This window comes from Periplaneta americana, chromosome 6 (assembly GCF_040183065.1).
Source record: "Periplaneta americana isolate PAMFEO1 chromosome 6, P.americana_PAMFEO1_priV1, whole genome shotgun sequence".
In the NCBI taxonomy this organism is placed as follows: Eukaryota; Metazoa; Arthropoda; class Insecta; order Blattodea; family Blattidae; genus Periplaneta; species Periplaneta americana.
The window spans coordinates 39,321,024-39,343,737 of NC_091122.1; the positions used below are offsets into that span (position 1 = coordinate 39,321,024).

The following is a 22,714-nucleotide window of genomic DNA, read 5'->3' on the forward strand; positions in this document are numbered from 1 at the left end:
ACCTTAAATGTATATATTTTAAAGTACTGTAGTGTGATACGACGTAGCCAATTTACTCAGTTACGTGAAAGTAGAAATAACATGTTTATAACCAATATATATTTAGGAGGTAGCAGTTACCATATGGACAGGATACTAATTACTTACTAATAAAAAAAAAGCTAAAGAAAATTCGCTCGTGGTTAGGTTTGCTCAAGGCTTTCGCAAAGACCGGTTGTCAATAACGGGCTATAGAGGTTAGAGTGGATTTCCTTGACGTATAGGTATGCAAGATGATACTAGTTCGAATGAAAAATAACAAGTGTAATGAGTTTATTTCTGGTTCATTCTAGAGATAACTCAACCTCAGATATCATAACTGCATAAATTCATTTAAAATAAAGTTAAACAAGGGCAACAACTTCCACCCTTGAGTACACGAACTTCATGCGTATTGCGTGCTAAACATGCTACATGCCGATTCCGAAACACAATATTTGGTTAACGATCTGTATGGCCGTGAACACTTTGACATTGATTTTTGTAATAGATTTCTAAAGGACAAATTAATGTGTAGTACGGGTGAAGTTCGGTTCAGTGTAATTTATAATTTTCAATTCATGTTTGATTTCTGGCAGTCCTAGAGAAACAGAATAGATTTGTGTGTCCGGTACTGCATTATTGACAAAATGGCGGGGGTTTTTGGGTCTCGAGAAAGGAGGTTTACAATTGATGATGCATTTGAAGAAGAGAATGATGAAGCTATTCGTGTGTATGGATCTACAACAGAAAGATCACCGTTAAAACCAAAAAACAGAAATATCATATCGGAGGACAGTATAATAGTGCGAATAGAGGATCCTAATAGAAGTGCCAGTACAGTCACAAGTACCGCCCCAAGGTTTAAGACGTCAGATGATGTGAGTATTACATTTGTAGTGCGATTTAATGAAATTTGTTATGAAAATATGGCAAAGTTAATTTATGAATTTCTTTAAATAGGCTACATCAAGAGACAGCGACTCATTGATTCAGGATGGAGGGTTCTATACCGGGATGTTTGATCCAACACAATCTTGTTGGAGGCATCCAAAAATCCGGGAGAACTGGAAAATGGTTTTGGCAGCAGTTGTGTTACTGATAGTGGGAATTGGTATGTATTTATTTATCCAAAATAAACAGTACATGACACTACATTTTATTTAACAAATTATGTGTCATTCTTGTTGGAGGCATTCAAAAATCAGTGAGAACTGGAAAATGGTTTTGGCAGCAGTCGTATTACTGACAGTGGGAATTGGTGTATATTTATTTATTCAAAATGAACATTGTGCGGCACTATATTTTACTCCAACAGTTTATAGATGAATTACAATAAATGTAGGAACGTGAAAGTGTCATTTAGGTTTACCTTATTATGTGCTATACAAATACATATAGATATAAATATGATGAATCCAGCTTTGGGATCTGTCATAATAATTTATGGTCAAGATCGTTTTCTACATTCAAACATTACTTAATGGTGTGCGCTAATGCATGATACCCTTGATAGGCCTACCTGAAAACATGCCATAATTATAAGAGTCATAGCTTATATTTTGTATCCTTTCACAAACTAACGTTCTTTCACTAGGTCTTATTGAAGACATCTGTTATAAACATTTCTCGAATATGTCTCTATTATTGAATACACACATATAATTTACCGTGCATCATATGTTGAAATGTTGTCTTGTTTCTTTTCAGGCCTTTTAGTTACTGGCATTGTGGTAATATGTTTGCCCATGCCGGGAATACAGGCGTTCGTGTTTTTCATTGCTGGCTTTATCTGCTTCATTCCTGGCGCCTATCATGTGGTCTACATTTACTGGGCAGTGAAAGGCAAACGTGGCTATGATTTCTACCATCTCCCACTCTTCAACTGATTGTTTCTGTGCTTTTCTCACAGTGCAGTTTCTTTCGTCTGGCATTGGTTAATTCTAGAGATTTGAGGTTTGCTGTGCAAGCGAGTTCCGATTGTATTATAGCAACGCCATTGTTAATAGTTTTGTTGTAGTTGGCCTAATTTGTATTTAAAGCGAAGCTAACCTCAGTTTCTGGATGTAATCTAATATCAGAAGTTTATAAAGGTCCACTTTTGTGTCATGTGCACAAGGCAAGTTAATGCTCATTTTTTAATATCCCATATGCACAACTTATACGTCCTTTTTAATGAGAGACTGAAGATAACCCCGTGTTACTGAAGGACTTTATTCAGAATTGGGGCATATTGGTGATGACTGATTCTATTAAAGATCTGTCATATAACTTAATACACTTTATTATTATAAATCTCGCATATTTGTATATAATTGTAAATAGTGCTAAGGCTATGTGTGTATTTATTGATATTTGTATACAGTTCCTGTTAAAGTGACATTAATAATTTATTGTACAAGGTATGAACTGTGTGCTCAGTTCTGTTACCGTTATTGGGCCCAAAATTAAATGCATATGCCATTTTTCCGATTTCATAACTTATATTTTGTGATCCTTATTCCTAACATTCCTATCCTATACAGTATATTAACGAAATTTACAAATATTTTAAAGTATTTTAAGTGGGAGTCGGGTGGTTCAGGGCTTCAATAGGAGCGTAGAGCTTCACAAGTGAACTGTAACGGAATCATTCGTACAAAATAAAATTCAATTAAAGTATTTTAAGGATGGTGTTATATAAGGGAAAAGAGTATATTGGCGACACTGACGATGAGGGAAGTTTCGTTATTAGGTTTCTGTACATAGAGAAATTTATTGATTGAACAGGGGTGACAACTAAACTTTGCATGAAAAGAAATTCACTTCTTTTGTTGGACAGATATGTATCTGAACATTATTACTGTTTATTATTGTGATTATTTGATATATGGCCTTATTTACAAGTTTTACTCAGCAAACCCGTTCATTTGGTGTCGTTGCATTGTTAACTAATTTTTCCCGGTTTTAGAGTTGTGTTGGCGACCATGTTATGCTCCTAAGTTAGAAGCCTTGGAGTGTTTGTGTTTTTGTGTAATTGGCTTCTAATCAATATGGGACGTTTGCTATTATCTGAATTTCTCCTACTTAAATTTAGTAATTGATCCATATTTCAGTTATCTAGTCAAGTTATAGATTTCTTTGGCGCCCATAATGTGTTGAATATAGTAATTATTAGATATTCAATCCGTTTCTGATTCTGTTTACCAACAATAAAATGGGGTTAGATTTTGACGTTTTGGAGTTCTGTAGAAAACTACGTACTTCTAAGCAGCCTCCCTATGAATGCCCAGTTGCACAATGTGGGAAAGTATACAAGAGTCTTTGTGGTTTACAGTACCATTTGGTTAACTTTGATCACAATGCTCCTACGCCACCAAATCCTCCACAAACTCCTGGTAAGTGACACAATTTCTTGTAGTGTAATGTAATTAAATAGTGGCGGTGTTCATTTTTTTTATAAAAAAAGCGGGTGAAAAGCGTTATTGTAATATGTTAGTATACGGCTCTGAAATGTATATTAAAAAGCATGACTTTCTTTGCTTTTTTGTTTTATAACTTTTTGCACAAACAACTGTAACTGGCGGAAAAATTGACAGTATTTCATTGCGATTGCTATTCATCGCAATAGTCTCATAGTTTTCTAGTGTAGAATGTTTAATTTTATGTTACAACTGATAGACTCTTTGTCAAAAAGATAAGGTTTTGATTTCCTGCAGATTCCGAGAGTTTCTTGGACTAAACGGATTGAGAAGGATTTCGCCTAGTAGATCGGCATTTCAAAAAATAATTATGTAAAATATAATTTCAGGCCGTAAAAAAGGACGTGGGTCACATCATGCACGGCCACCAACATCAACAGCAGATTTACTTACATCACCTACACGGGAAGGTTTGACATATGCCGAAGCACAAAAGATGGTAGAATTTGAAGTTGACGGGCGGGTAACGAGGGTCAGCATTTTTGAGCCCCTACCGCTTATGTCCAAGGAGGAATTTGAAGCCACATATGGCAGCAGTAATAATGATGTGAGTACCGGTATATTTATACATCAGGTATGCATTTAATCATAATAGAATTAGTAACTGAGGTAAGCATGATATAAAAAGTGAGTAATGTTTTCACAGCTAATTGTGTATGTACTTATTGCATTAGAGTTGAAAATAATTATTGTAAATGCCTTCTTCCCCTCATGTTGCAACAACATTTCTTTCTTTCATGGAATTGAAGCTAATTGACCTGTTCTGTTCTAATACCATCTATACTGTGGTCTGCCCAACTGTCTATTTCCTGGTAATTTTGTATGAGTTTTGGTAGCCTAAAATTCGGTATTCTTTCAATGTGACTAATTCACATTGATCTGTAATTTTCTGTATGGTGTAACATTAGGGTTACGGTATTTTTAATTTTTCCCAAATTCTTTTTTGCTTTCTCTCCTGTCCATGAGCGTGAAACTTGCAATTTTCATCATTAATTGCATTTCTGTTCCTTCTATTTTTCTTAACTTTCTTTGTTTCAGAGTTCATGTTACTCTCCCAATTGTTAGTTACCGGTATTGATATTCATAATAATTGTTATCAATGTCTTTTCAACATATTTCCTCCTCTCTCCTCTCCTCTCATCCCCCTCCCCTCTCTCCCCTATCCTCTCTTCTCCTCTGTATAATGTATAATAATTATCTTATTATTTTAAGATTTTTTGTAGTGATTAAATGGCCAACGAACTTAGATTGCAAACCAGTACCACAGTCTAGTATATACAGTCACGAAGCTCAATACATAGTAAATATGCAAACATTAGATAGTTGCTCACCACTAGGATCGCTAATATCGCCTCATTACAGACAATGCGAAATAGAACCGGCACAGTCTATTGTTTCTAGCACCCTCAAAACTCAAGCTTCGTGACCGTATATAGTAGACTGTGCTAGTACTGTTTCATCTTAACCAGCGTAGACTGACTTCCATGCACACGAGCACACAGGCAGGCTTTCTTGGGTCCTGCCTGAACTCAGCCCGGGTTTTTAAAACCCAGGCTGAATGGGCCAGTCTTAACTTTTAACTTGCTTTATAGCTTCACCGGAATTCAAGCCCGATGACAGGCAGTTACAGTCGTGAGTCTTGTCTGATTTGCCAGTGTCTGTTAGCATCCAGTATTACGTGTGTTTCTGTGCTTGTGTGATGTGTCTTAAGTTTTGTTTTTAACGTAAAAATCCCCTTTTAACTCGAAAACCTTCATAAACAGGTCGCAAACCAGTCTTCCACAGATCTTCGCCAAACTATGCTGACTAATGAAGAGAAGGTGCGTCTTCCCGAGCCGAGCTACACAGTTCTGGATTCCTACAACATTAGTGACGCACCACCACGACCAAATGCTTACATCAGGTATATATTCATGATAATTAAATTATTAAATAATAGAGGCACACCTTTTTTATATTAATTGACATATCTTCAGTTTTTTTTGTACTTAACCATTTAGTATTAGTAGTATTAGTATTTGTTTATTTAACCTGGTAGAGATAAGGCCGTCAGGCCTTCTCTGCCCCTCTACCAGGGGATTACAACTATAATATGAACAATAAAATTACAATTAAAATTTAATTTATAATTACAATTACAATAGAAATTAAAGTACGACAAGATTACCTGATTAATGAAAGCTAGACATTTTATCATAGAAGTTAAGAACAAAGAATATTTTTGTATTTACTGAATTACAAATTAAACCTACAATAACAAAATTCTGTAGTGATGAAATTACTGGATATTGAAATATTTTGTGATAGATTAAGAGAACTATTTACAAGAAACCATGTCTGAACGAGTCTCAATTACTGACCAAGTGCCTAGTAAGTTTGCGTTTGAATTCAATTTTATTTCGACAGTCCCTGATGCTAGCAGGTAGCGAATTCCAGAGTCTTGGCAGAGCTATTGTGAAAGAGGATGAGTATGAGGACGTGCGATGGGATGGTATTGTTAGTATTGTTTCATGGCGAGAGCATGTGTTCAGATTGTGGTGGGAAGAAAGGTAAGTGAAGCGAGACGACAGGTACGAAGGAATAGAAGAGTTCAAGATTTCGAAGAGAAGGAGAAGTGAACGTAAATTTCTTTTCTTATCTAGTTTAAGCCAACCTATTGTTTCCAGGGATGGGGTAATATGATCATATTTACGAACATTGCTTACAAAACGTACACACAAATTATGAGCACGTTGAAGTTTCGTTTTGTTGTTGCTGGAAAGGTCAGTCAGTAAAATGTCAGCATAGTCAAAATAGGGAAATACAAGTGTCTGCATATGTGTAGGCCTACCTATTGTATGTAGAATGAATGTGAAAAATATGAAAATATTTCTGATCATATATGACAAGTAAAAAAATAGATGAAAAATGTTGCTAGGTTGCTGAGCAAAGATATAAGCTCTAACTTAACTCAATTTTGAGAAAATAGTATTTTCACTAAATATATTCACTTTTTTTTTTATTTATTTATTGTCGCTTTAACTTGTAATAAAAGTCATATCGTGACACTTACCGTATTGGCCCGAATATAAGCCGCACTTTTTATTCAAATTTCAAACTCGAAAAGTTGGGGTGCGGCTTATTTGCGCGGCTGATAAATTTAAACTTGAAATGTGGCGCATGTTGCTACCGGTAATTTTATCATTTTGAAATGGAGCAACAATGCCACGCGCTCGTGTTTGAAATTGTCAGCAGTCGTATGGTATATGACGCAACAATGTACCAGTTTCATATTACAGTGATCGTACTCTTTTGTATGATAGGACAGATTAAAACAGTTTGTATGTAGCTACGGGTTAAGCCATGAGCGGAAACGTAGAAAGAAAAGCTTCAACAAGCTTGGGAATTCGGCGCAGTTATGACGCTAGTTTCAAACTTGCAGTTATTCGTCATGCTAGGAGTACGTCTAATAGAGAAGCCGGCAAAAAGTTTAGTGTGGATGAGTCTAATGTGCAGCGCTGGATCGCCTCGGAGGATAAACTGAAAAATGCCAATACAACCAGAAAATCTTTCAGAGGACCCAAGGCTGGGAAATACCCTGAACTAGAACGTAGGGTCCTTTCCTTTGTACAAGACAAAAGGAAAGAAGGGTTGCCTATCTCTCGACAAGTAATCCAGGTAAAATCGTTGGAAATAGCGAAGACCCTAAACATTCCACAGACAGAATTCCATGGGAGTATAGGTTGGTGCCGCAGGTTTATGCGTAGAAGTGGCCTTGTTCTCCGACGAAGCACTTCATTAGCACAGAAACTGCCAGAGGATTTTACTGAGAAACTCATCAACTTCCAGAGGCACGTCATTGAATTGCGTCAGCGCCACTCTTACCCATTACACCAGATCGGCAATGCTGACGAGACGCCCGTATTTTGGGACATGCCGAGCAATATGACAGTTGACAATAAAGGGGCGAAAAACATATCATTGAGAACAACTGGAAATGAAAAACAAAGAATCACTGTGATGCTGGCGGTTACGGCAGATGGAGGAAAACTGCCTCCGTACGTTATTCTGAAGCGTAAAACTATGCCCAAGGAGAATTTACCTAAGGGATTAGTGATTCGTTGCCAAGAGAAACGATGGATGACAACCGAACTAATGATGGACTGACTAGCTACGGTTTGGAATCGCAGACCAGGTGCGCTGCTCTGTAAGAGGGCTATGTTGGTATTGGATGCCTTTAAAGGTCACCTCACACCCGAAGTAAAGAAGAAAATTACTGCATTGAAGACAGACCTAGTCGTCATACCTGGAGGTATGACATCAAAATTGCAGGTGCTTGATGTCGTCGTGAACAAGCCTTTTAAAGACCATCTCCGAAAACAGTATTCGGATTGGCTTCTAGAAGGGGGTCATGCATTCACTCCATCTGGGAAGATCAAGAAGCCATCTGTCAGCCTTATGTGTGAGTGGATTCTCTCATCATGGCACACGATATCACCAGATTCAATCATCAAAGGCTTCAAGAAATGCTGCGTGTCTAATGCTCTGGATGGCAGTAAGGACGACGTACTTTGGGCGGAGAGTGATGAACAAAGTGACAGTGATGAAACAAATACCGGTACCGGTAGTAGTGAAGTCAGCAGTGACATTGGAGAAGACGGTGATTAGTTGTACCGGTATTTTTGGTGATTTACCCACGTAATACCGTAATTGAAGAAAAAGTGTTTAAATAGTGTAAACAGTTTTGTAACTGGATAATGTGACAGGTAAATTTCACTGCACTCAATTTTCCTTTTTTTCTCATTCTTCACTCAATTTTTCTTTTTTTTTCTCCTTTCCCCCTAAAATTAAGGGTGCGGCTTATACTCGGGTGCGGCTTACACTCAGGCCAATACGGTATTTTAACAATAACGTAACATTTAACAAGTTAATTCATTACAGTAAACATTACACATTATTATTAAAAATAATCCAGTTAATTTGAAATATTTTATGACACTATACCACCTCATTCTAGTGCCGAGGTCATGGAAAGCATGGGGCTCTACCTCCATGCCCCCCAAGTGTCTTCATGACATGTTACGGGGATACCTTTACCTTTATTGCAGTAAGAAGGATCACCAAGAGACCTTGTTATATCGATGGGGATTTTTAGTTTTTGACGTAACTGATTATATTGATAACAGTCCTGGATGATATGCTTCACAGAAAGAGTTTCTCTGCAAGTGTTACAAACTGGAGGAGATGTCTTCTTTAGTAAATAACCATGTGTGAGCTTGGTATGTCCAATACGTAGTTGGTTGATGAGAACTTGATTCCTTCGTGATAGATGTTCAGTTGGATAGGACAAACTGGAAGCAGTTCTAATTTCCCTGAGTTTGCTAGTAGATGTTTGAAGCCAACTGGAATACCATAGTTCATTTAACTTTATTTTAAAGACATTCACTCTTGTTAGTATGTAACTGCAGAAAAAATGTTCATAAGAAGACTTTGATATTCCATTATGTGCTGGGACTTAAATTTCCAGTATTTCAAAATTGCATACAGCTTCCATCTTCAGGTTAATATAGTAAAACTGAAGAATCATCAACACTATTGAGCCCACCACATTTCCTCACCACTGGAGTCAAATGAACCACCTAAAAGAATATGAAAATGTAAATGAATATAATATACATCTCTTTATATTATTAGTATTATTATTACTATATATTTTCGTAATCTTTCAAATGCTTCATTTGATTTCAGTGGTTTGAATGGCTGCCACTATATAGAGGAAAACTTTGGTGAAGTTGTTGGTATTTTGGTTATGCCTTAGAAAAAAATGTTGTCCTCGAAAAAAAAAGAGAGAGAGAGAGAGAGCGAGAGGAGGAGGGAGGGACTCTCTCCTAATTTTATCACAAAAGACTGTGTTTCAGTTTTTGAAAATTATTCGGTGTTTGCTATTCGCTAACATAATGTATTGGTGTTTAAATAAAGCAGAGAGAGGAGTGAGGAAATATTTTCTTTTTAAGAAGCATTAATCTACCAATCAATCAATCAATCTTTTCTTAATGTATCCGTAAGGATAACTAGTTATCAGATTTACAGGCACTAAAAGCTAAGAATGCCATCGATTATACTAGGCTGGATGTGGTGTCAATTGGGAGAGTTTGTAGGCCTGATTCATAAGTCTTCAAAATCTAACACTAGGTTAATGAGTCACATGGACTGCAGCATGGATTTTGTAAACTATGCGCTGATATGTCTGTTACAGTTAAGATCCGCGCTTTTTTTCAACCGGAACGCATTCCGGTAAACTTTTTGCCATTACAAATTCCAACGAGATATATTTTATAAGCGAAATTGAAAATTAAAATTGCCGCCACTGCCGAGTCCAAGAGTTTACATTTTCTCATTATTATCGTTGATACAAAAGTAGCTCATGAAATCTAGTGCTGCCATCTTCCGTTATTGATCCTGAAACTATAGCTCGAAATCGCAAAATTTCCGTTATTCTTAAAATTGATGAGTTCTGTTTGGAACTTATTGTAATATAAGGTATGTAGGCCTAATATTTTTAAACCTACGTTTTTGTTGTATATTGTGATCGAGTGATAAAGTTCCGGTAAACTTTTTTCCAGAAAAAAAGCACTGGTTAAGATCATTAACAAAATATTGTCTGTATTTTCTTTTGATACTATAAATTGACTTAATCATAATTTACACATCAGCATGCGGTTTACAAGTTTCATGCTGCAGTCCTTCTGACTCATTTACCTACAATTAGAATTCGGAGACTTGTGAATTAGGCCTAGAAAAATCCTCCCAACAGACACCACACCCACTCTACTATACTTGATGGCATTTTTAGCTTTTAGTACCAATAAAGCTGATGTCTTCTGATAACATAGAGTCCATTGTAGTCCACAATAGCCTTCAGTTAGGATTTATTGTACGAGGGGGATCCAGGAAATAACGACCGTTTTGTTGTAATAATTAAAAAAAATACATTTATTTGAAAAAAACAAAATCTGTTACATAACTGAAGCTTCTTTTACTTCTCTACATAATCACCACCTACATTTAAACATTTGTCATATCTGTTCACTAGCTTTAGAATTCCCGTGTTATACTCCTCTGCCACCAGTTCATTAAGCCAGGTGTTCACTGTCTTCTTCAACTCTTCATCACTTCCAAAACGCGTACCACCCAGAAAGTCTTTCAGCTTAGTGAAAAGGTGAAAATCGCTAGGAGCAAGGTCTGGACTATAGGGCGGATGATCAAAGATTTCCCAACCGAATTGATCCAGCAATTCTCGAGTTGAAGCAGCAGTGTGCGGGCGGGCGTTGTCGTGAAGAAGCACAACTCCTCTCGAAAGCATTCCTCGCCTCTTGTTTTGGATGGCTCGCCGTAGTTTTCGTAAAGTCTCACAATAACAATTTGCATTGATCGTAGTGCCTTTTGGCATGAAATCCAGCAAAAGAACACCTTTGTGATCCCAAAAGACAGTAGCCATGACTTTTTGTGTTGAGAGAGTCTGTTTGAATTTTCTCGGTTTCTTGGGTGATGAGGGATGATTCCACTGACGTGATTGGCGCTTGGTCTCTGGGGTGTTGTGAGACACCGAGGTCTCATCACCAGTCACAATTTGATCAAGAAAGGCGTTTCCATCTGTGTGATATCGCATCAAGAATGTCAATGCTGAGGCCATTCTCTGAGTTTTGTGTTGGTCACTCAGTTGCCGTGGAACCCATCGTGCACAGATTTTGTGGTAGCCAAGATGTTGCGACACAATTTCACCAAGCAAAGAACGAGAAATGTCAGGAAAGGCAATATGCAATTCGTCGAGTGATGTGCGCCTGTCTTGCAAGATTCTGTCGTTCACTTTGTCCGGGTCGAGTTTTATCGTGGACATTTGTTTGCCCATTGTTGAACATTTCGCACCATTTTCTCACATTTCTTTCATTCTTTACAGTATCACCATACGCTTCTTTCAATTGCCGGTAAATTTCTGCAGGTTTCAAATGTCGGGCATTCAAAAATCGAATCACACTCCTCACCTCACAGTCGGCAGGATTATCAATCACGTCGTTCATTTTGAAGTAACACAGAATGCACAATGGCGACTTGTTGCTACCAGTACTCACAACATTATGAGAACACATGTTAAGGAAGCCAGTTGACCTTCAAACAAGGAAGGGGAGTCAGCTGCACGGCGGGTATGCGCGAACGGTCGTTATTTCCTGGATCCCCCTCGTAAAAAGTGAGGGATAATTTGATTGGTGTTCATTATAGATACCTGTTGCCAGTAACCAGAGTTGAGGTGTGGTCAGTATGTGTTGCAGAGCTGAATATTGTGCGACTGGTACTAACTCATTTGTTTCTTGTATAATTTATGAATCTGTATTATGAAAAATGTGTTACAGCACTTCATAATTATTGAATCATAGACAAATAGGAGTATTAGAAAGGTGAAATTGGTGTGCATATGTGACTGTGTGGCAACATAGCCCATTCTGGCTTGTTGACATTAACCTTGACATGGCAACTTGTTTGCTCAAGTAAACAAGAAAGTATAGAAGCTGCAGTTGACATTAATGCAGTCTCACTATTTTTCACTATACCCTCTATATTTACAGATGTATAGACTCTTCAGTGTGAAAAGTTATTCAGAGGTAAATTAAAAAAATTGTTCATCTGTTGATGTAGAATATAGTAGGCCTATGACTTTAATTTTAGATTTATTGAGAGATCTGCGGAAGAACTGGATGGGGAGGTAGAGTATGATATGGACGAGGAAGATTGTGCCTGGCTAAGTATTATAAATGAACGACGTGCAGCTGTTGGTCTCTCCGATGTCCCTGTGGATACATTTGAACTCCTTATGGATCGGCTAGAGAAGGAATCTTATTTCCAGGTAATATATCTTAGTAGTTAATGGTATATAGTGTATTAACTTCGTATTTGGGGGGGGGGGGGACGGTCAGTTGCTGGTGCCAACTATTTTCATTGGGGAATTTCTTGAATTCTGGTGTAGAACTATGTCTTTCTCCTCACTGGGTATGGAGGTTGATAACTTGGGAATTGACTGTCATATGAAAATGCAAGCCCTTGTTCTCATCATATTCCACTTGTTCTTCTTGTATTTCCTTGTTCTCCATGTCTTCCCCTTGTCCTCTTTATGTTCACCTTGAATTCTCCTTGTGTTCACATGTTTCCTTTGTATTCCCCTTGTTCTCCTTATTCTCATTGTTTTCCACTTGTTCTCCTTGGATTCACTTGTTTTCCTTGTATTCCCCTAGTCCTCCTCATGTTCATCTTGTATTCTCTTTATTCTCATTGTATTCTCCTTGCGTTCACCTGTTTTCCTTGTATTCCCCTTGTCTTATTGTATTCTCCTTATTCTCATTGTATTCCCTTGTTCTCCTTGGATTCACTTGTTTTCCTTGTATTCCCCTAGTCCTCATGTTCATCTTGTATTCTCTTTATTCTCATTGTATTCTCCTTGCGTTCACCTGTTTTCCTTGTATTCCCCTTGTCTTATTGTATTCTCCTTATTCTCATTGTATTCCCCTTGTTCTCCTTGGATTTACTTGTTTACCTTATATTCCCCTAGTCCTCCTCATGTTCATCTTGTATTCTCTTTATTCTCATTGTATTCTCCTTGCGTTCACCTGTTTTCCTTGTATTCCCCTTGTCTTATTGTATTCTCCTTATTCTCATTGTATTCCCCTTGTTCTCCTTGGATTTACTTGTTTACCTTATATTCCCCTAGTCCTCCTCATGTTCATCTTGTATTCTCTTTATTCTCATTGTATTCTCCTTGCGTTCACCTGTTTTCCTTGTATTCCCCTTGTCTTCCTTATTGTATTCTCCTTATCTGATTGTATTCCCCTTGTTCTCCTTGGATTCACTTGTTTTCCTTGTATTCCCCTAGTCCTCCTCATGTTCATCTTGTGTTCTCTTTATTCTCATTGTATTCTCCTTGCGTTCACCTATTTTCCTTGTATTCCCCTTGTCTTCCTTATTGTATTCTCCTTATCTGATTGTATTCCCCTTGTTCTCCTTGGATTCATTTGTTTTCCTTGTATTCCCCTTGTCCTTTTCATGTTCATCTTGTATTCTCTTTATTATCATTTTATTCTCCTTGCGTTGACCTGCTTTCCTTGTATTCCCCTTGTCTTCCTTATTGTATTCTCCTTATTCTCATTGTATTCCCCTTGTTCTCTTTGAATTCACTTGTTTTCCTTGTATTCTCCTTGTCCTCCTCATGTTCATCTTGTATTCTCTTTATTCTCATTATATTCTCCTTGCGTTCACCTGTTTTCCTTGTATTTCCCTTGTCTTCCTTATTGTATTCTCCTTATTCTCATTGTATTCCCTTTGTTCTCCTTGGATTCACTTGTTTTCCTTATATTCCCCTTGTCCTCCTCATGTTCATCTTGTATTCTCTTTATTCTCATTGTATTCTCCTTGCGTTCACCTTGTATTCTCCTTATTCTCATTCTATTCCCCTTGTTCTCCTTGCGTTCACCTTAAAAATGGACTATAACGACTTTCGATATATTGTGGTTCAGCTATAACGCAGGAGTTAAGTATGTCCCCCAACAACTGTCTATATCGGGCTTTTACTGTATTGTGTGTGAGCTGTTGCTTCCCTCTGGCATCAAGGTAGGGATAGGGAAAATAGGATCAAGAGTATGATAAGAGGGCAGTCTTTCAAGATGATGGGTAGTGATAAGGAAAAAGGGAACTTTGTCTTGGACAAAATGTCTTTTGGCCAAATTTCACATGCTATACAAATGAGTGTAATATTGTGTTCACACATACACTGTAAGTGTGCATTTAGGTTTCTTTCTTACTCTTTCATATGGGCTATTCCATCTCAAATCGACCGATATATAGAGAAAATTGACCTTGCAATTTTTAAATACAATGAAACTTTTTCTGTCCGTTGACAACTGTGATACAGTGCTTTGTGCAAAGTTTGAGGCATCAGAACTTCATAGTGTTTAAATTAAAAATATTTAAATTTATCGTATTTTCATAAAATTAGCAAATTTAAAATGTTGTAGCTCCGAAACCCTTTCATCCAGTGATCAAAATCATGGTTTATTTTGATGCTGAGAAATTATAGTTTATATTGACAGTTTTCTTACTTTTTATGGAAATGGAGAAATTTAGATTTTTCTTCATTAAGACGCCTTTGCCCACGAAAAAATATTTTTAAAATATATGGTTAGATTCCGCATTGAAACTACAAATAAACATATATTTTTTACTGGTTCACCGTTGATAAGAAAGTATTGAAAATATCAAATAAAGAAAATAAATAGTACGCGCGTGAACTAACCAGCTGACTGTAGGTAGTCAAGACAAGCAAGGCCAGGAGAAGACAAACACGTGATGTGTCGTCTAGCAGTCATGGCTGGGCTAGCTTTATCACAAGTTTTCATAAACACGGGAGTAAAATGACGCCCAATGCTCGCTTATCTTCAGCTCTTGGCTAGTGTGTGGGGTCTGTGCTGTTCAAGTCTAGTCGTGTGAAAATAATCTATTTAATACCCTCGAAACTTATTGCTGAGCCACTAAGCAAACAATGCCGAATCCCTCTTAATAATGCAAGGTTTTTTCTCAATATTATTTTACATTTTTACAAATGGGCAAAAAGCCTAAAAGTAAGTAAAATCAGATTATCTGATACAATAAAAATAAGTATTACTTCTTATCATAACCTACTAAATGTCAGCTTCAAAGTGAGCTCCCGTTCAATGTTCTGCAGTAAATGGTTCCAAAGTCTGAGTGCTGAAATAGGCCTGTTTTTATAAAATACGTTAAATTTGTCGCTCAATAGTACGAAAACCGTTTGACTTTCGATAGTATATTTTTGAAAATGCACTCTCCTCAGCACCTTGTATAAATAGGGAAAAATTAGAATATTAAAAAAATGCGAGGTTTTTTACTGATTGATTTCATGTGGAATAGCCCATATGTAAGAATGTGGTTCAAAATTGGTGTCGCACACAGTTATGCATACCATCAGGCCTTGCTCCTTGCTGAAAATGTAAAGGTCACTAATGTGAGATTTTCACACGTTTTGTTCTCTATCCTTTTTATTTCAGAGCTGTGGTAAAGGAGGAGAGGGCGTGGCACCAGCTGTAATTGATGATGATGCTGTTTGTTGTATATGCATGGATGGCGAATGTCAGAATTCTAATGTAATTCTCTTCTGTGACATGTGTAATCTAGCTGTTCATCAGGTATAGTATGATTATCTCTTTGTAATCTCGTTTGAACTGCATTATTTTTGTGTTCCATATCTCCATTTGAATTCAAAATTTGCGTTTGAGACATTGTGCCATATGTCTAATTTTTAGAATCTTAGGGTGGTATTCATAGACATTTCGCAGCACGCGCTACGAGCGTACTAAACTAGCCCCAGCTATCCAGTGGTTACTAGTACAGAATTCAAATCATATCCTATCTCTAACACTGGTTTATGAATACGAAAAACGCTGATAATCCACCGAAAGACAGCGCTAAAAATGTCTATGAATACGGCCCATAAGAACTATTATAAATTAAACACCTCTGTAAAATCATCTATTGCAGTTTAGTTTGATTTATACTTTTATTTTAATTTTTATCTCCGAATTCTATTATTGATATAAATTGTTGTACATATGATTTATTTTTCGTTGAGTTTGGAAGTGTGATGATTTCTATGAATGTATTTAGTCATCAAAATTTTTAATGCTACGTTAGCCTTCTAAAAAGGCATTTTTTTATGTGTAGAGAATTATTTGTTATAACATTTCAACAGTATCTGTAATTTATTTTGAGAATGAAGAAAATTTCATAATACTGGTTGAAAATGCTGTAGTTGGATAACTGTCATTTGAATACACTGACCTTCTCAGTAACAGGTACTGAGAGGAATTACCATTTCACTAATATACTTAGTGCCGAAATAAGAATTGTAATATATTTTTTCTCAATTTTTACTTTAGAAATGTGAATGTGTGAAAACACGAAGATAAATTATGAAACCTTTTCTCTGTGTTTATAGGATTGTTATGGAGTACCATATATTCCAGAAGGACAGTGGTTATGTCGTCGCTGCTTGCAGTCTCCTTCACGAGCTGTAGATTGTGTTCTTTGTCCCAATAATGGAGGGGCTTTCAAACAGACAGATCGTGGTCATTGGGCACATGTTGTGTGTGCATTATGGATTCCTGAAGTTAGATTTGCAAATACAGTAAGTTGTAATTAATTAACCTAATTATTTATAGAGTGATCTTTCCTCTTTTTCTTTCCGTTTTCCCATCATAATCATCATCACTATAATGAACCATATATTTAATACTCACTGACCTGGTCCAGCTCCTTTCTTCATTTTATTAGTCTGTAAACATTAAATGTTTAGCTTTTAGGTTGCAATTGTATATTCGAAATGGGATCTGATGTAGCTCTGCTCGCAATAGATGCTTATGCCATTTTAATTTGTATTCTGTAATTATGTGTATAATTTTTGCAGTATTTAACGCAACTCGTATTTCTTAATTTTTTTCAGTGAACAAGTAAAGTGTAACTGTTAAAAGTGGTCAAAGTGTATCCATTCCTGCTGCATATATTTGTTAGTCCAGATGTCTGAGTCTTGTTATTAGCCAAAACTGCACAGTGCAAATGACAACCACATAGCTTCACCATAACTGTGCAATATTTCTTGTGATAAAAACTCATCTATTTAAGATGTACACTAGAATCCTTCATATCTGGCAACTTTGGGACAAAGCTAATGCTGGGTAACCGATTTTTTCAGATAATTTGAAAATAATTTTATAGGATATTTAAAGACATATTGATATACTCGTGCAGAGATGCTGCCATCTTGCAACTGCTGTTTCCAAACCTACATAGATCACTAACTGACTATCTCTGAAGCTACAGAGACTGAGACTGTGAATTAGCTGTTCCGTCATTTGTCGAGCAAGCAAGAAAGTATGTGTTCCTATGTAATGGCTGTTTATGTACCCAAAAGTGGCACATAACTTCGACATTTTGTGATAGTGTCATACTTACTACATATATATTCTACACGATGTGTAAGTATATAACAGAAGTCTGCGAGAGTCAACATAGGTTCTTGCCAATTTTAAAAATAGCGGCTTCCGACCTCACTTTCTGTTGTGAAGTTAGTGATCTTGGTAGGTTTGAAATCTGTTGTTTGTGCATCCAAAAGCAATACACGATATATTGGCCTTTTGTGTTAATGTCACATTCAGTATCCATACTGTACATCTATAATAACATACATAACATAAATCTGTGGAGCAAGCATAAATTATTGCCTGCTTTAAAAATGGCAGCTTCTGGCCTCACTTCCCAATGCGAAATTAGCGGTCTGATCTTCATTCCATACAAGGTGACTCCGCATGTAAACAAAATTGTCTGAATTCTATCCTATTGGCTGTAGGACAAAGAACATCTTTAAAGTGTCTGAGAACACAATCTGCTCTATATTTTCGAAGACTGAATAGGAAACGTAATTTTTATTCTAAACACTGATTGGAAATACGATATGTTGTTTTCTAATGCCAAGCGTTTGACAATAAAGCCATTTGATCTCTTGCACTCCAATATTTTTAAAAGATATTATCATGGTCAGCCACTGAAGCACAGATTTTGAGGTGTTCCGAATCCATTTCTTGGTTTGAGTTGCACAATGGGCAGTTAGGGAACTGATATATTCCAATTCTATGCAGGTGTTTGGCCAAACAGTCATGGCCTGTTGTCAATCTAAATGCAGCTACAGACGATTTTCGTGGTAAATCGGGAATTAACTGTGGATTATGATGCAGAGAGTTCCATTTTTTTTCCCTTGAGATTGTATTATCAAATTTTGTTTGTTGAAGTCTAAATATGTAGAAGGAAATACGATATATGAAGCAGTTAAAACATTAATTACTAAGTCTGTGAGGAAAAAAATCCAATTTGTAGGTTGGCCAAGGACAGACCCAAACAAAGGAGATGGGAATATAGGAACCCAGCGATCGGGACATGGAAGGATTTTGCATTATATTTAGGCCCGATTGTATAAACCATTTAATCTTAGATCAGAGGTTAAATTGATCCTTGTTTCAGCTGAACTTGGAATTTTGTGTTGTATAAAGTCTAATCTAAGATTAATTTGTCTCAAACTAAAGTCAACTTTGACTGAAGAAATTTCTCCGATTAAGTTAAATGATCCAAGTTCAGTTATTTCTTTTCTGTTTGAAATAGAGTGACAGATTGTGCAAATAAAATATCCATTATTATTAATATATATATATATATATATATATATATATATATATATATATATATATTTCTTTCAATTTCTTGCCCTAATACACAAACAATCTTATATTTTATAAGGCTCTATCGTGTTCAGCAGTATCAAATAACATAACCTATAATTATATTATGTTTATAACAACCATTAATTATTAATGGATATGATGGGTACATTCATAAATTTTCAATTAACTGTATTACTAAACGAAAATTGTCGTTTTATAAAGCTTTATTGAGTTTAGCAGTATCAAACACCATAACAATATAACTCGGAGAACAGTCAACCTTCTTCTTATTGTCCGCCATTATTTACATTGCACAAAAAACCAGTGTCTCCAACAGAGTGTACGGAAAGTCACCAAAAAGTAGTTGTAAAGTCGCTAAATTTCTCATTATCAACAAAGAAAGATTAAATTTTGTCACTATGGGGTGCTAAAAAGGTCACTAAATCCCTATTTAAGCAATATAAAAGTTAAAAGAAATTGCTGTTGAAAAAGAGTTAAAGTCGCTAGATTGGCAACACTGAACAAACCTGTCAGCGCATCACGTATTTCACCTGTTTATGCGATGTTGCCAAATTCTTTTCACGTGAACTTAGATTGCATTTGAACCAAGGTAATTTGATCGCAGAAAAGTTTTATACAATAGAAGAAGTGTCTGAACTCGGTTCACTTTTCGATCTTCGATCAAAGTTGATCTTTAGTCAGGGAGTTTTATACAATTGGGCCTTATTGTTATGCTGAGTCACCTTGGATTGAATGAATGTTTCTTTATTTTGATTGTGCACATATCGATAATACTGCTATATAGCAGTGTTAGCTTCAGGCACCTCATTCACAAATGTAGGCCACTACTTCAATTCATAATTTACTGATTCTCCCTCGTATTTTCATTTTTCTTATTCAAAATGTCGTTGTTATGGAAGTGCCAGATACAAGGGATTTCACTGTATAAGTTTTATCAATTTTTATGTCTGATATATATTATACAGTTATGGTATTGTAAAATGTTCACAGGTGTTTCTGGAACCAATAGACAGCATAGAAACAATACCTCCAGCAAGATGGAAATTGACATGCTACATCTGTAAGCAGAGAGGTGTTGGCGCCTGCATTCAGTGTCATAAAACAAATTGTTATGCTGCATTCCACGTGACTTGTGCACAACAGGCTGGACTCTTCATGAAGATGGATACAGTCCGAGATTCACATGGAGGTTTGTTTACTTTCTATGTACAGCAGAACCTCTATTATCCGTAGTAATGAAAGGGGTGAACTGAACAGTTAATTGGAAAAATCAGATAATCCATACTGATACCATAAAATCAATCAGTCTTCTTAATGTATCCAGCTGTTTGCTGATAAAATAAAGTCCACTATAGTCTATTCAGTTGTTGTTTTTCACGAGAAATGAGGGGTATTTTGATCGGTGTTCATTATAGATGCCTGTTGCTAGTAGCCAGAGTTGGGGTGTTGTCAATATACCGACACCATAAAAGATTTTCATAAATTAAGTGCATAACACATAGACCTAATTTTCTCCATGGTCTTGTGTTTAACATGCTAGTTAGTGGATCAGAAGTTAACTAATTTTTCGGTTTTAAGGGCCAAGGGAACTCCTTGTGATGATTGTCTACTGTATGAATATATAGGAATAGAGGTCTCATGTTGTAGATTTACATAGGTACTTGTACTTTATACATTTCATTTTATTAAATTGCGCACAGCTGTAACACAAATCTCATATTCTGATTCGACATAAAATAAAGTTTCTGCTTTCCCAACCTCTAAATTATTTGCGCTTTTTTAGTTCCTTTCGATACCCATGGAAGACATTTTACATAATATAAGTTATGCAGCATGGCCACTTCAACAGTAGGACAAGGACTGAATGTACACGGGTTTTACAGTTGTGTGGAATTTCTTGGGGTCATTACATTGAAAGCAGGTAATGACTAATTTCTTCTTCTTCTTTGGTTCTACAGCCGGGTTCCAGCCTTGACCGCCCCAACAATGCTTTTCCATGTCCTTCGATCTAACACTTTTGTTTTCCATCCTCTAACACCTGCTGCTATTATATCCTTCTCCACTTCATCCAGCCATCTTAGCTGAGGTCTCCCTACTTTTCTGGTGCCAAAAGGTATAGTGAGAGTCAATTTCTTGCAAGGCTCATTTTCATCCTTCCTACAGATATGGCCCAGCCACCTGACTCTCCTAGCTTTAATTTCTCTGCAAACATCTGGTTCTTTAAAAAGTTGGTATAATTCATAGTTATACCTTTTCCTCCAACTACCCTCATACTGGTCCATATATCGTCCTCAGAACCTTTCTCTTAAATACACTCAGCCTACAATTGTCGGCTCTGCCAACTGCCCAGGTTTCAGATCCATAAAGCAAGACTGATCTTATTAATGTTTTATATAATTTGCACTTAGTGTTGAGGCTGATATCATGTGATCTTAACTGTTTTTGGAGGCCATGATAGCATCTATTTGCTGTGAGGAGTCTATGTTGGATTTCTGCACTCACATTATTATCTGAGGTAACTAGTGAACCTAGGTATAATTCGGTGACTTTTTCAAACTTGTATCCTCCTACTTCAAGATACTTGGTCTTACCTCATTTACTTTGAGGCCCATTTGCTGTGCTGCAGCATCTAGGTTGATGAATGACTAATTCTGCAGTGCTCGAGAAAAGTGACACGAGTCAGTTTCCACAAACCTTTTTTGATAATAAATTTATTGACAACTTACAGAACATCTGCTCGCTTGGAAAAAAAATACATAAGTATTTCTCCCATTACAATAATTCATACAGAAAAAAATCATATCGACATAAACCAGTGTAAGTTGTCAATAAATTATCAAAAAAGGTTTGTGGAAACTGACTTTGTCACTTTTCACAAGCATTGCAGAATTTACAGTTGGGAAAAACACCTCTCCAATAAATGACTGTATATGACTTCATATTTTGTTCTGCAGCAAAAAGAGAGAGAGAGAGAGACAGTTAGATAATCCGCCAATCAGTTAATAGGGTGTCAGATAATTGGGGTTCTACTGTATATTATTATTATTATTATTATTATTATTATTATTATTATTATTATTACTACTACTACTACTACTATTTTTTAGAAAACTGCTGTTAGCCAGAATTTATAAAATTAACTGCATGATTTTCTTAAAGGGTACATAAAAATTACAAATAACTCCTCAACCCACGTTTTTAATGTACGTACATCCAAGTTGTCGTAGGTGGTGTATTGGTTACAAGCTGGTCATTGGCTCCAAGTTTCGTAGGTTCAAATTGGTTAAGGGGAGTGGACTTTAAAGGGTGATAAAATCCATAGCATAGCTTTCTCCAGTGGGAAATAAAACTGTGAGTGCCATTCTGTAAATTTTTGGGAAGTAAAAGAACCCTGTCCATAACAGGGCTTCAAGCAAAATTTGTCAACCATTTCTTGCCCATATTGAATTTTGACGTTGAGTAATCTCTGTAGGCCTAATTGAAAGCATCATTAAATCATCTTTTACTGCTGTCACTGCCACTGTCACCAGACTTAAATTAGGACTACCGAGGAGATTCGATTCTGTAGGTAAGTTAACAGAAAACCACAATTCCAAGTCGCACAGAGTTTGTGTGCACTCGATGTGGGTCTCTGGAATTTCGTCAGCCCACTCGAGTTGTGTGGATAAAAGGGGAAAAATTGAGACGGTGTCAGGTGGAGTTCCTGGGTAGCTTAGTCGGTAGAGCACTGGTGCATTCAACCAGAGGTCCTGGGATCGATACCCGGCCCTACAACAATTTTTTCCTTGAAATTATTCAAGTTTGCTTTACATGGAGCTTTACCTGAAAAACTAGATTTGCAATGTTAATCTCGTTACTTGTATGTCTAATGTTGATTCATATTACTCCTTGATGATGATAAATAGGTCCCTC

The 22,714-nt window shown here is 36.5% G+C and overlaps 2 protein-coding genes across 5 annotated transcripts in view; both read left to right on the plus strand.

Moving 5' to 3' along the window:
• The first annotated feature begins 249 nt into the window (after positions 1-249).
• LOC138701247 (transmembrane protein 134) lies at positions 250-2,490 on the plus strand. The gene is made up of 3 exons (XM_069827938.1): positions 250-899; positions 982-1,132; positions 1,729-2,490. Exons 1-3 carry the CDS (start codon positions 669-671, stop codon positions 1,905-1,907), a joined length of 561 nt encoding a protein of 186 aa, XP_069684039.1. The 5' UTR covers positions 250-668; the 3' UTR covers positions 1,908-2,490.
• A 493-nt stretch (positions 2,491-2,983) lies between these two features.
• Positions 2,984-22,714, plus strand: part of Br140 (bromodomain-containing protein 140) — a 75,313-nt gene continuing 55,582 nt past the window's right edge. For all 4 annotated transcript variants that reach the window (XM_069827930.1, XM_069827932.1, XM_069827931.1 and 1 more), the window contains exons 1-7: positions 2,984-3,395; positions 3,809-4,026; positions 5,243-5,382; positions 12,180-12,357; positions 15,563-15,700; positions 16,510-16,698; positions 19,793-19,991. In XM_069827930.1, the coding sequence (XP_069684031.1) occupies positions 3,215-3,395; positions 3,809-4,026; positions 5,243-5,382; positions 12,180-12,357; positions 15,563-15,700; positions 16,510-16,698; positions 19,793-19,991 (1,243 nt within the window). In that variant the 5' untranslated portion in view covers positions 2,984-3,214. The remainder of the gene's footprint in view (positions 3,396-3,808; positions 4,027-5,242; positions 5,383-12,179; positions 12,358-15,562; positions 15,701-16,509; positions 16,699-19,792; positions 19,992-22,714) is intronic.